Source organism: Scyliorhinus torazame, chromosome 5 (assembly GCF_047496885.1).
Source record: "Scyliorhinus torazame isolate Kashiwa2021f chromosome 5, sScyTor2.1, whole genome shotgun sequence".
Lineage (NCBI taxonomy): Eukaryota > Metazoa > Chordata > Chondrichthyes > Carcharhiniformes > Scyliorhinidae > Scyliorhinus > Scyliorhinus torazame.
The window spans coordinates 91,636,330-91,650,282 of record NC_092711.1 but is presented as its reverse complement, the minus strand read 5'-3'; the positions used below and the strand labels follow the sequence as shown (position 1 = coordinate 91,650,282).

Below are 13,953 nucleotides of genomic sequence, written 5' to 3'. Positions count from 1 at the left end.
TAGAATGTCCAACAAGGGAAAACATCCGCTCTACGTCTGCCCCATCAATCCCCTTTAGCATCTTATGTACCTCAGTTACATCTCCTCTCATTCTTCTAAACACCAGTGAGTACTGGCCTAAACTGCTCAAATCTCTCTCCACTTGACCGCCTCTGAACCGCCACAAATACATTTATGTCATTGTCCAAGGGACCAAAACTGTAGTATTCCAGATGTGGTCTCACCAACGCGCGACACAGTTACAACAGCACTGCCCTACTTTATACTCTATTCCATGACTGGGGCTGTTTCGCACAGGGCTAAATCGCTGGCTTTGAAAGCAGACCAAGGCAGGCCAGCAGCACGGTTCAATTCCCGTAACAGCCTCCCCGAACAGGCGCTGGAATGTGGCGACTCGGGACTTTTTACAGTAACTTCATTTGAAGCCTACTTGTGACAATAAGCGATTTTCATTTCATTAGCAATCAAAGCCAAAATTCCATTTGCCTTCCTTATTACCTGCTGCACCTGCAGACTGTCTGTGGTTCGTGCACAAGGGCACCCAGATCCCGCTGTACAAAAGCATTATGAAGTTTCTCTCCATTTAGATAAGAAGTTGCCTTTTTATTCCTCTGACCAAAATGAATAACCTCCCACTTATGCACGTTAAATTCCATCTGCCACATTTTGGCCCACTCACCTAATCATTTGTATATTTCTTATTTCCTCATTGCAACTTGCTTTCCCACCCATTTCAGTGTTAGCTGCAAATTTGGCTCTCGTACATTCGATCTGTCCCATAGTCATTAACTTGGATTGTAAATAGTTGGGGCCTGAGGACCGAACCCTGTGGCACACCACTAGTTACAGCCTGCCAACCAGAAAAAGACAGATCAGCATAATCCAAGTCCCCTCACACCTGCTATTCTCTCTTCCAACCTCTTCCATCGCGCAGAAGATATAAAAGTCTGAGAACACGCACGAACAGATTCAAAAACAGCTTCTTCCATGTTGTTACCAGACTCCTGAACCACCCCGTTATGGACTGAACTGATCTCTTCACATATCTTCTGTACTGAAGATGTAGTACTACCCTCCAGATGCTTCATCCAATGTCTATGCATTTACATTGTGTATTTATCATTATGTCCTATGTCTTTCATGTATGGAACTGTACACAGAACAATTCTTTTCACTATACCGGAGTACGTGTCAATAAATCTAATATGATATAATGCCCTTTCTGCTGTCTGTTGTTTAGCCAATCCTCAATCCAAACTAATATATTACCTCTCAACACCGTGGGATCTTACCTTGTCTATTATCTTTTATATGACATCTTATCAAATGTATTCTGGAAGTCCAAATACATCTACAGGACCTCCATTATCCACTTGGCTTGTTACATCTTCCAAGAGCTCACAACAAATTTGTCAAACACGATTTACCCTTCACAAAACCACTGATGGATTGCGGTTTGACTTTCCAAATGTCCAGTTACTACTTCCTCAATAATGGATTCCAACAGTTTCCCAACAACAGGCTTTAAACTTACTAGTTTCCTACTTTCTGCCGTTTTGAACAAGAGGGGTTACATTAGACTTTTCCTCTAATGCAGTGACATTGTCACTGGGTCAGTGTCTCCCCCCCTGGTCTCTGTGAGGTTGTTTGTGGAGAGAAGCCGGAAGTGGCGGATAGTGAGAGTGGAGAATGTTCATTGTTTCACATTCGGCTCTCAGGCCGCACTGGGTTAGTCAACCCCGCCCCCCGACACTGACCTCTCATCTGACACCTCACAATTCGCGGGTGATTGACGCCAACTCCAGGCCAATGGGAGGAGAGGGGGCGGAACCGGGGGACCGAGCAGGAGCGGCTGGTCCTCCAACCAATCGGAGCGAATGAGGAGGCGGGACTGGGCTGAGTGAAGCATGCGCAGTGTCATTAATGGCGACGTGAAGAAGGTTCTTACTCGGATTCGCAATCAGTAAAGGTGGGAATGGCGGGACGGAGGGATCAGCCCGGTCGTTACACACGGTTCGTAAACATGTTATAGAAACAGGAAACCAGAAAAAAAAACCTACCGGTACCCGGTGACCTGAGCGGTGGCTGCAGGTTTGTCACAGACAGAACTAACCGGCCGCCATCTTGTTTGCGTATTCCCAGAAATCCGCATGCGCACAAGCCTTTTTAATTGGGTACTCGCAGCAGTCAAATGATAAAAGGCCAGTAATGGGAGAGAGGTTAAAATATGGAATGCTATAGTGGCTGGAATTAAATGAGTGCAGAGATCTCAAAGGGGTGTGGAGGAGATTACAGAGATCAGGATGATCACAACTAGAGGAAAAGAAGAATGGGAAATTTCAACTTTCGGTGCTTCTTAAAGGGAATCGTTTGTAGATCAGTGAGCACGGGGGATGGATAAACAAGACTTGTGAGTAAGCACATGGGTAGCAGAGTTTTGGATGGGATGGGATGGGGGGGGGGGGGGGTTGTTGGAGGCCGGCTGGGAGTGTGTTAGAATAATTTGGCCGAGAGGTAACAAAGGTATGAATGATAATTTCTGCAGCAGATAAGAAGACACTAAGGCGGAGTCAGGCTGTGTTACTGAGGTGGAAATAGGTGATCTTGGTGGTGATGTGGATATGTGTTTGGAACCTCATCAGGTGTCACATATTTCACCAGCGTTGTGAACAGGCTGCTTCAGCCGTACACATTTGACAGGGATGGAGTTGGTGGCAAGGGAGTGGAGTTTGTCGAGGGGACGAAGAGAATGGGTTTAGTCTTCTCAATATTTAAATAGTGGAAATTTCTGCTCCTCCAGTACTGGGTGTCAGACAAGTTTGGATGGTGTGTGTCTTGGAGTGAAACTTGCAGGTGATGGTTTTCTCATACATCTGCTGTCCTGGTCCATCCAGGTGGTGGAGGGTAAGGGTTTAGGAGATTTTGTCAAATTGTGATTCAGTTGTCGGTTGAGAAAATGTCTCTCCATTGCTCCTGTCACTCCCACTCCCTTCTCTCTCTTTCTCTCATCATTTCTGTCTCTCCCTCTCTGTCTCTCCACCACGACTCACTCTCTTTTTCTCTCCCTTTCTGTCTTTCTTGTCACATGGAATTCCCTCGCCCAGAGGATTGTGGATGATCCACCATTGAATATATTTAAGGTTAAGATGGTGAGATTTTTGGTCTCTCAGGAAGTCAAGGAGATGGGGAGCTGGCGGGAAAGGGGAAGGAAGACCAAGATCAGCCACAATCGTGTTCAATGGCAGAGCAGGTTTGACGGGCCGAATGGTCTACTGCTGCTCCTGTTTCTTGTATTCTTGCAGAGGCCCACGTCTTGTGTGGGCTCAGACTGGGTGGCAGGTTGCCTTCCCTTAAATACATTAGTGAACCAGTTGGGTTTTATAACAATCCAGCAGTTTTCATGGTCACTTTTTCCCAGTGCCGGCCCCACAAATGACCAGATTCATGCAGCTCAATTTCACATCCTGCCTTTGTGTTTTTGTGGGTTCTCTCTCACTTCCATATTTCTGTTTTAAATCAATTTGACAGAGTGTTACAAGGGGAAGATTTGCATTCAGGAAACTCGAGCCAAACATCACATCAGGATCTGAGAATCGCTCAATTTGTTGTAACGTGAATATCGGTGAATTTTGAACATGGAAGGCAAAAGCTCCGTTAACAGTGAGGAGAAACCATGGGAATGTGAGGAGGGATTCAGATCCACATCTCAACTGGAAATTCATCATCCCAGACACTCTGTGGAGAGGCCATTCACTTGCTCTGATTGTGGGAAGAGATTCTCTCGATCATCCAGCCTGCTGCAACACCAGCGAGTGCACACCGGGGAGAAACCATTCAACTGCTCCCTCTGTGGGAAGGGATTTGCTCAGTCGTCCAACCTGCTGAGACACCAGCTAGTTGACACTGGGAAGAGACCATTCATCTGCTCAGAGTGTGGGAAGGGATTCAGTCGGTCATCTGACTTGATGACGCACCAGCGGGTTCACACGGACGAGAGACCATTTAAATGTCCAGACTGTGGGAAATGCGATAAAAGTTCCCGGGACCTGATACTCCATCAACGTGCTCACACCAACGAGCGACCGTTCAGATGCTCTCACTGTGGGACTGGGTTCAAGCAGTCATCTCAACTCCGTGAACACCAACGCACTCACACTGGGGAGAGGCCTTTCACCTGCTCCGCGTGCGGCAGTGGGTTCAGTAGGTCATCAAACCTGCGGACACACCAGCGCAGTCACACTGGGGAGAGACCTTACACTTGCTCTGAGTGTGGGAAGGGATTCACTCAGTTATCCACTCTGCTGAATCACCAGAGTGTTCACAATGAGAAGAGACCATTTAAATGCCCAGACTGCAGGAAGTGCTACAAAAGTTCCCGGGAACTGCTCCACCATCAACGTGTTCACACTGATGAGAAACCTTTTAAATGCCAAGACTGTGAGAAGTGCTTTAAAAGTTCCGGGGAACTGATGCGTCATCAACGTATTCACACTGACGAGAAACCTTTCAGGTGCTCTTACTGCGGAACTGGGTTCAAGACATCATCTGACCTCACTGTACACCAGCGAACTCACACTGGGGAGAGACCGTTCACCTGCTCCCAGTGTGGGAAGACATTCACTCAGTCATCCAGCCTGCTGGCACATCAGCGAGTTCACACTAGGGAGAGGCCATACACCTGCCCCAAGTGTGGGAAGAGATTCACACAGTCATCCAACCTGATGAGACACCAGCGAATTCACAAGTAATTACAGTGAGTGGACAATCTGATCAGCTGCTCTGCTGCTTCCCTCATTCCACTAGCTCCACTGGGCCAAACTGTCTCTAAAAATGCCCCTTGTCTGAGTGTGAACTCAGATCTATCTCCGGTTTCTCTCCGATCTCCTGTCATGTCCTGTTCAATCTCATCTTGATTACGAGACCTGCCTTCTGCTCCCTTGACCCAATTCTCACTAAACCACTGACCATCCAACTTCCCCACATTAACTGATATCGTTACCAGTTCTCTCTCTCTTCTGGCTTTGGCCCTCTCACTTTTAAATACACTATCTTCACCTTTCCTGAGAAAACAACCTTTGACCCTAACTTCCTGCAAAGTACCACCCCATCTCCAAACTCCCTTTCCTCTCCAACATGGTGTCCCCCAAGGATCTATCCTTGGCCCCTCCTATTTCCCATCGACATGATGGCACTAGAATCCATAGAATCCCTAAAGTGCAGAAGGAGGCCATTCGACCGCTCAGGATTGCACTATACGCCTGAAAGAGCGCACTAGCAAGGCCCATAACCTCACCCTATCCCCATAACACCACCTAACCTGCACATCTTTGGACTGTGGTAGCACCCAGAGGAAACCCACACAGATTTGGGGAGAATGCGCAAACTCCATACTGACAGTTATCCAAGGCCAGATTCAAACCCGGTCCCTGGTGCTGTGAGGCAGCAATGCTATCCACTGTCCCGCTGTCCAAAAGTACCGTGTTAGTTTTCACATGGACACTGACAACACCAAGCCCTACCTCACCACCACCCCTCTCCATTCCTCCACTGATACTAAATTATCAAACTGTTTATCCCACATCCACTGGATGAGCAGAAATTTCCTCCAATTAAAATTTGGGAAGATCAAAGCCGTTATCTCCAGTCACCATTTGAAATTACGTTCCCTAACTCCCGGGCCCATCCCTCTCCCTGGGAACTGTCTGAGGCTGAACCACACTCTGCACAATCTCCATGTCAGATTTAAATCCGACGAGTTTCTGATCACATATCTACACCATCGGAAACACCACGGAATTCCACCTCTGTAACGTTACCTGCCCCAGCTTGTCTGCTGCTGAAATCCTCATTCAAACCCACGTCAACTTGAGGTTTGACTATTCCAATGCATTCCTGACCAGCCTCTCTCATTGATCCTGCTTCCCAGCACCTGGAAAGCTGAAATCATCCAAAACTCTTGCTGCTCATATGCTTTCCCACCCCAAATCTATTTCATTTTTATTCATTTTTCCACTTAAGGGGCTATTTAGCATGGCCAATCCACCTATCCTGCACATCTTTTGTGTTGTTGGGGTGAGACCCACACAGACACTGGGCGAATGTGCAAACTCCAATGTACAGTGACCCGGGATCGAACCCGTCCCCAGCACTGTGAGGCAGCAGTGCTAATAACTGCGCCACCATGCTGCCCTTTTCTCACCCCAAGTTGAGGGGAGAATATGGTGTAGTGGTCATGTCATCTGGACTAGTTATACAGAGGCTCAGGCGAATGATCTGGGGGCACGGGTTCAAATCTCAGCATGCTGACAAGGTGTGGGAGTGGGTAGAACATATTCCAGAGCTTTGTGTCGAGGCAACTGAAGGAGCAGGGCCACCAATGGTGCACAATTGAAATGGGGGGCAAGAGGGGCCACAATTAGAGGAGGGGGGGTTGTGTAAATAGATGGCTGTCTGCAAGTTGAGACATTGGTCTGCAGAATTTTGAATGACCTCAATTTTATAGATGGGAGAATGTGGCAGAGCTGTCAGGAGTACATTAGAATTGTCAACTCTGGAGGTAATCCATAGTATGTACTATGTGTTCATGTATGGAACGATCTGTCTGGACTGTACACAGAACAATACTTTTCACTGTACCTCGGTACCCGTGACAATAAATCCAAATCCAAGAATCATAACAGAATGCAGCAACCTGCACACAGGGGAACTTGGACAGCCAGCACGGGGATCAACCCTGTAACCCTGGCATTATTAGCACCACACTCTAATCATTCTCGAATCACTGAATCGTCGACCCTGCAGAATGGCCACTATCAGTGTTAGAAATCTTTCTATATTCCCAATTGCCATTTCATTTTGCCTTGCATCCCTTTCACCATTTAATCTCTCCTGCATTTCATAGACCTCTCAGAGCCTACTTGTGACAATAATAATCATTATTATTATTACACAATCGAGTTCAGGTCAGATTCCTGACTCAGGAGCATTAAAAGACCCCTGGATAGAAAGAACCACTGGCTTATGCACAATAATAATAATAATCTTTATTATTGTCACAAGTAGGCTTACACTACACTGCAATGAAGTAACTGTGGCACCTGTTCGGGTACACGGAGGAAGAATTCAGAATATCCAAATTATCTAAAGGAAAGGTTTCCTTAGGTAGGTGTATAATTTGATTCTTAATTTTATTGATTCCCGTCCCAGCGTACCCATTCGCCACATGATATCAAAACAATTCACTGTTCACTGGTTTTAACATTCAATGGCAGTGTTTATACCCAGTATCCCCCGCGGTGGGGAATGTCCTCCATTCACACCACAGGAGAGTAGTGCGCAAACGCAGTACCGCCCGGTGTCTGGAGCATGTGCAGTGATAGCGATGGCAAGTCTCTTGTCTGTCATATCGCCAAATTGGTGAAGATGTGGAATGCGGAGGGAGCAATGGAGCTGGTGGGTGGACGTGGAGGTTTTCTAAACACCTGGTGAATGCCTCAAACCCCGAATATGAACCTGCGGGTCCCTCATTTGCAGCTCCGGGCTTTATCCCCCCAAAAGCCCAAGGTTAACTGTTGATTTAACGGGGAGAGAGCATTTGCGCCGGATTTTGGAGATGTAAAATATGGTGGGCGCGGCTTCAGCACATGTTCCCACCCGGGTCCTGCGCCTGACAAAAACATCAATTTAATTATTTTCTCACTCGTGGTTAACTAAGGTAGACATTCATCTGTTTCCATAGCGAGCAATTCCTGGAACTGGTCACTAGTCTGTTACCAAGGGTTTAACTTGAGAGGCTCACACGCAACACGTGGCTGACCAGGACTCTCTCCCACTCTTGCCGTCAGACATTGGTGTGCTGAGAAGCATTTGCAGGTTGACACACTCAACCTGTTTGACCGGGTTATGAACATACTTTCCTTGGCCATCATGCCCTGGGGTAGAACTCGAATCCGGAGATTCTGGCTCAGAGGCAACCACACTGCTCCACAAGACCCCCCACCCACCTTGCCAGGCTATTTAATAATAATAATCTTTGTTGTCACAAGTAGGCTTACCTTAACATTGTAATGAAGTTACTGTGAAAAGCCCCCAATCACCACACTACGGCACCTGTTCGGGGACACAGAGGGAGAATTCAGAATGTTCAAATTACCTAACAGCACATCTTTCGGGACCAAAATTAACCAAATATTGAGGAGCAGTCCCTTCAGGTAACTATACAGGGGCTGCAACCTTTCACATTGAACAAATACTTGGCCCATGGACTCATCGAGGCTAAAAACATCACTTGCAGCCTAATGAACGGTCAACACAGTTGTTAGCACTGTTGCTTCACAAGGTCCCGGGTTCAATTTCTGGCTTGGATCACTGTCTGTGCGGAGTCTGCACGTTCTCCCCATGTATGCGTGGGTTTCTTCGGGTACTAATGTTTCCTCCCATAAGTCCCAAAAGACGTGCTTGTTAGGTGAATTGGATGGGAATAGAGGGATACGGACCCATGAAGTGTAGAAGATTTTAGTTCAGATGGGTAGCATGGTGGGCACGGGCTTGGAGGGCCGAAGGGCCTGTTCCTGTGCTGTACTTTTCTTTGTTCTTTGTTCTATTCTGAAGTCTCCCTCTGTGACCCGAACAGGCGCCGGAGTGTGGCGACTAGGGGCTTTTCATAGTATCTTCATTGCATTGTTAATATACGCCTACTTGTGACAGTAAAGATTATATTTTTAAATTAAAATTTCCCTACTAGAGCTGATGAATGGTGGCCATTGTTCCCACAATCCCCCGTGGCCCAGAAACCGCTCGGTCCAATTGACTCATTGCGCAGGTGCTGATTGCGCATGCTCCAGGGCCAGCCAGCCGCGGGGCATTCTGGATGGCTCCTCTGTTCCGAGTCGGAGAGGACCGGGAAGCGGTGGTGCAGATGGGCTGCAGTAAACTGGTCAGGATATGGAATCCAGGGGGAGTGATGGAGCCAGCTCTGGACGGGGAGAGTTTATCAACTCCTCAGTGAACCCAAAATAAGACGCTGCCGGAGCGAGTTTATGGCTCCGGTTCCTGAGCCTGGGATCAGGGCCAGGTGAACGGCCGCCATGATGGTTCAGAGAAAGGAAGAGCGCATGCGATGGCGTCTGGGTGACGTAGGAGAGAATGGGCAGAACCTTCAGGGTCTCTTTTCCAACTGGGTCCTAGTGCCCGGAAATATTATTCAGAATAGTTTAAAGTTGTTAATTGGAACTGCCTCACAGCGACTGAGACCCGGATTTGAATCCGAACTTGGGTGGCTGTCGTTGTGAAGTTTGCACGTTCTCCCCGTTTCTGCCTGGGTTTCTTCCGGTGCTCTGCTGTCCTCCCACAACCCGAAGATCTGCAGGTTAGGTGGGGTTATGGGGATAGGGTGGGGGAGTGGGCTTAGGCAGGATGTTCTTTTGGAAGGTCAGCTTTGCTGCACAGAGGGGTCTGGGCTAATCGGAGCGGAAGGTCTGCTCCTGATCTGTTTAAAACACCAATTTGTAGATCCAGATGGGAGCCCTTATGGGGGGAGAATGTAGGGCTTTCTCTGGCTGCTCGCCTCTCTTCCATGTTTTCTTGTCCATGTTCAGGTGGCCCTGGAACGGAAAGTGTCCTCCAGTACACTTGACACTCTCCACAACTGTTGGTACCTCAGGGTGCAGAGTGCTTCTGAGACACTGGAAACAACATTCTGGTTCAGTTAAAGAGTTTTCCTTGTTTTTGTTGTGAATTTGCCTTCTTTTACTTTGATTGGGCAACATATTTGGGGAAATAAGAGAGAGAAGAATATTCCATAGAAATTAAAATTATTTGTTCTGAATTTCTATCTTGGGCAGACAGTGATACTGACACAGTCAACTCCTTTTACAGGGGATTGGAAGGAGAGGATGCCACACATTCACGATGAGTTGAAGATCACCAGCCTTTGATGTAGGAAAGGATCCGAAACATTAGTGTGACTGGAAAAGCACCGAGACCCACACCAACACACACCCGAGTGAGAGAGTTCCCGTGAACTGACTATGGAAAGGGCTTCAACTATTACACAACCTGAAAAACCATCACATCATTCACAGCGGGGAGACACTGTACAATTATTCTTTGTGTCAACGAGGCTTTAACTGATTACCCAATCCAGTGACACCATGGTGAAACCGTGGAAATGTGGGGACTGTGGGAAGGGTTTCAGCTCCCCATCTGCAGTGGAAACTCATAAACACAGTCACACTGGAGAGAAATTGTTCACTTGCTCCACCTGTGGAAAGGAATTCACTCAGTCATCCAGCCTAATGACACACCAGCGAGTTCACACTGGAAAGAAACCATACGATTGCTCTCAGTGTGGGAAGGGCTTCCGGTGTTCATCCCACCTCACTGAACATCTACGGGTTCACACTGGGGAGAGACCATTCCACTGCTCTGAGTGCGGGCAGAGGTTCACTTGTTCTTCCCACCTCATTCTACACAAGCGTGTCCACACTGGTGAGAGGCCATACGTCTGCTCTGTGTGTGGGATGGGATTCATTAGATCATCACATCTTCTTAGACACCAGCGTGTTCACACTGAAGAGAAAGCCTTCACCTGCACTGAGTGTGGGAAGAGTTTCACTAATTTACCTAATTTTCAGAATCACCAGCGAATTCACAATGGAGAGAAACCCTTTACCTGTGCTGAGTGTGGGAAGGGATTCGCTGCAAAATCGCAGCTTAGGACACATACACTTGTTCACACTGATGAGAGACCATTTCAATGTTCTGACTGTGAGAAGAGCTTTAAAAGCAGAAGAGAGTTGATGAACCACCAGCGTATCCATTCGGGGGAGAAGCCGTTCACCTGCCCCGTGTGCGATAGAGGATTCACTCAGCCATCCGCTCGTCTGAGTCACCAGAGAGTTCACATGTGATTACAGGGATTGGATTCCTACACCCAGGAATGAACTATGTTCATTCTGACAGTTCAGATTTATTTCCATTGATGTTAAACTCCAGCCCAGTTAATGGGATTATCAGAATGGACATGAATTGCATTAAACACAGTGTTGGAGTCCTTGATTTCTGTAAGATAAGAGGAGACTGATTGATATCCTGTTACCGACTGTTCCATTGTTGGGTCTTTTCTCCTTTGTTAATGGAACACTTGGATTTATGTAGCACCTCTCAAAACTTCCAGGATGTCCCAAAGTGCTTTACAGACAATGAGGTTCTTTTGAAGTATAGTCACTGTTGTAATGTAGGAAATGCAGCAGCCAGATTGTGTACAACAGACTCCTACAATCACAAATAAGATGCTGAAAATACTCAGCAGGTCAGGCAGCATCTGTGAAGCAAGAAAGTGAGTTCAAAACAGAACTATGATTATGACCAGATTATCTGTTCAGTGCTCATCACCGAGGGCTTTATATTGAGCAGTTCACCCGAGAGAACTTCCTTCGAAATATCATCAAGGGAACTTTTACATCTAGCTGCAAGAGCAGATGGGGTTATATTGGAAGGTTTTCTCAGAAAGACAGTGCTGTATTCCCTCAGTACAGTGCTGTATTCCCTCTGTACTGTGCTGTATTCCCTCAGTACAGTGCTGTATTCCCTCAGTACAGTGCTGTATTCCCTCTGTACAGTGCTGTCTTCCCTCAGTACAGTGCTGTATTCCCTCAGTACAGTGCTGTATTCCCTCTGTACAGTGCTGTATTCCCTCTGTACAGTGCTGTATTCCCTCTGTACAGTGCTGTATTCCCTCTGTACAGTGCTGTATTCCCTCAGTACTGTGCTGTATTCCCTCAGTACTGTGCTGTATTCCCTCAGTACAGCATCGGAATACCAGCCGGATTTTATGGTCAGGTTTCTGGAGCTGAAGTTGAACCCACATCATCCTGACTCAGATGGGAACGTAACCACTGAACAACAACACTCATCGTTAACTCAAGATTATTTCCGCTCTCTCGTCCTTGGTTGCTCTCCTGAACACATTAATCCATTGGGCTCTCGGACAAATCCAGGTGGATTCAACAGGTTTCCCGGGTTCGTGCTGATGCTACAGCAAGAGATCGAGAAGGTTTTTATTTCTGAATTCAAGAACTGGCATCAAGTATCACAACATGGTGACAATTTGAACTCAAGGCTTTGCCTTTCAAAGACTTTGGCCTTAACCATTCAGGCCATTTGTTACTTTCTGAGAGAAAGAGCTTGAGATGGAACTTGCCTCCAAACCAATTGCCAAGACTCCTGATTCTGATGTAAAAATACCATTTAAAACCAGCAAGTCGGCATAATTGTTGCCAAAATTGCTAAAGTAAAATTATAGCTTTTCTATTTCAAACTTCGAAAGGGAGATTTACCTGAAGCTGAGCGGGATTATTAAATATTCAGAACAAACCCTGATGACAAACAGTCTGGGTGGTTCCCGGGAATCGGAAAATAAAGTTTCCTATAGGGAAATAAATTGAAGATTAAGAAAACCCGCCAGCCCCACAATACCGCAAATTGAATTTGAATTCATTTTGAAAATAAAAAACATCTAAACTGTTGATACCTGGAATCAAATTACAATGTCTGATTCCTGTTTTAAAGGTAGTAGGAATACTGGACAGTAACATTTCTCTAAGCCTCATGAATGAGATATCTAATGGGATGTGTAAAATTATATAAGAGCAAGTGATTGAGCGCAGGAATAAAGTTAAGGAAAAATAACCCCACTGAATGGGAATTGGAATACCTCACTGTGGGTGTAGTTCAGTGGAATATATCGATGTGGTATTGATGGATATTTTAATCAAAGGAAAGTGTAGATGAGACTAATAAATTGATGGCTCTCTTGGAGATGTTTGTATCGTTGTGGATGAACTTTCAAAGAGAATTGCATTTGATAAAATGGCCAATGCCAAAGACATTGAAGCATTCAGGGGGAGATGAGCAAAAATATTTACAGACACATATAAGTGGGTCTAGGCAGTAAATGATTCATTTTCAGGTGAGCTACATTTTATATTTACTGAAGTAAGCTAATAAGATCAAGGAAGCCATTTTGAAACTAACATTTAAATGAAAAGGGCATTTTGTATTCAGCAATTGATCGATTGTATTAATCAATGTGTGTATTAATTATTCACTAGTCAGAAACAAATTATTAATTAAGTAGTGTGCCTCAGTTGATTTTAATTGACGATTTAATAATCTGTTAGTGGTTGTGTTAAAAGACTTGGTTGTACCTAAAACTGTGTAAGCCTGTTTTAAATTCTATATTACAGCTTCTGTGAGAAGGAATGTATGATCTGATATGATGGTTAGCAACAAGTCTTCATACACATGGTAACCTTATTTGTAACTGGAAAGTCACACAATGATGGGAGGGATACATTAAACATTCCCATTGTATCCCGATCTGCGACATTTACCAAAATGGTTGAAACCCAATCAAACCGATTCAGGTATGAAATTGACCAACCATTGAGTTCTAATCAGTTTATTCAAACTGAGGGAGGATCTACTTAGGTACTTCAAACCCGAGGAGAAGGTCTGTTGCCAGCCAAGTACTGGAATCCCCAAAGCAAGATTCCCATCAGAATTGTTGTCAAAGAAGGGGTACCAGAGGGATTATGTTTTTACAGCCTGATCAACCAAGAGAAATGGTAAAAGTCTGTTTTGTGTCAATAAGTTTCCCCTTTTCCTTCTGTATCGATCAGTTTACCCTTTTCCTTCTGTATCGATCAGTTTACCCTTTTCCTTCTGTATCGATCAGTTTACCCTTTTCCTTCTGTATCGATCAGTTTACCCTTTTCCTTCTGTATCGATCAGTTACCCTTTTCCTTCTGTATCGATCAGTTTACCCTTTTCCTTCTGTATCGCTATGTATCTTTTTAAAAATACATTAGTTTCAATTTACCATCTGAACTTCCTGATTTCCTAACGTTAAGTCTTGTTCAAACTAAAACAATTGAGTGAACGATTTACAAA

The 13,953-nt window shown here is 45.7% G+C and overlaps 3 protein-coding genes across 9 annotated transcripts in view; 1 reads left to right on the top strand and 2 right to left on the bottom strand.

Annotated features, from left to right (window-relative positions):
• Window positions 1-2,133, bottom strand: part of LOC140421478 (uncharacterized) — a 24,370-nt gene extending 22,237 nt beyond the window's left edge. Inside the window, exon 1 of the mRNA XM_072506214.1 lies at window positions 2,061-2,133. The gene's annotated coding sequence lies outside the window, so the exon portion shown is untranslated. The remainder of the gene's footprint in view (window positions 1-2,060) is intronic.
• LOC140421475 (uncharacterized) overlaps window positions 1-13,953 on the bottom strand; it is an 856,937-nt gene that overhangs the window by 561,562 nt on the left and 281,422 nt on the right. The window lies entirely within an intron of this gene.
• On the top strand, window positions 1,907-13,953 carry LOC140421500 (uncharacterized). Of its 6 annotated transcripts, XM_072506275.1 has the most exons (3): window positions 1,907-1,969; window positions 3,529-4,744; window positions 10,229-13,953. In XM_072506275.1, the coding sequence occupies exons 2-3, from the start codon at window positions 3,636-3,638 to the stop codon at window positions 10,908-10,910; spliced, it is 1,791 nt and encodes a 596-aa protein (XP_072362376.1). In that variant the 5' UTR covers window positions 1,907-1,969; window positions 3,529-3,635; the 3' UTR covers window positions 10,911-13,953. The 6 variants fall into 6 exon arrangements, 1 of the variants encoding a protein (XP_072362376.1); XR_011946854.1 differs by lacking the exons at window positions 3,529-4,744; window positions 10,229-13,953 and adding an exon at window positions 9,877-10,151 and having other exon boundaries at window positions 1,918-2,013; XR_011946853.1 differs by lacking the exons at window positions 3,529-4,744; window positions 10,229-13,953 and adding an exon at window positions 9,877-10,151 and having other exon boundaries at window positions 1,919-1,969.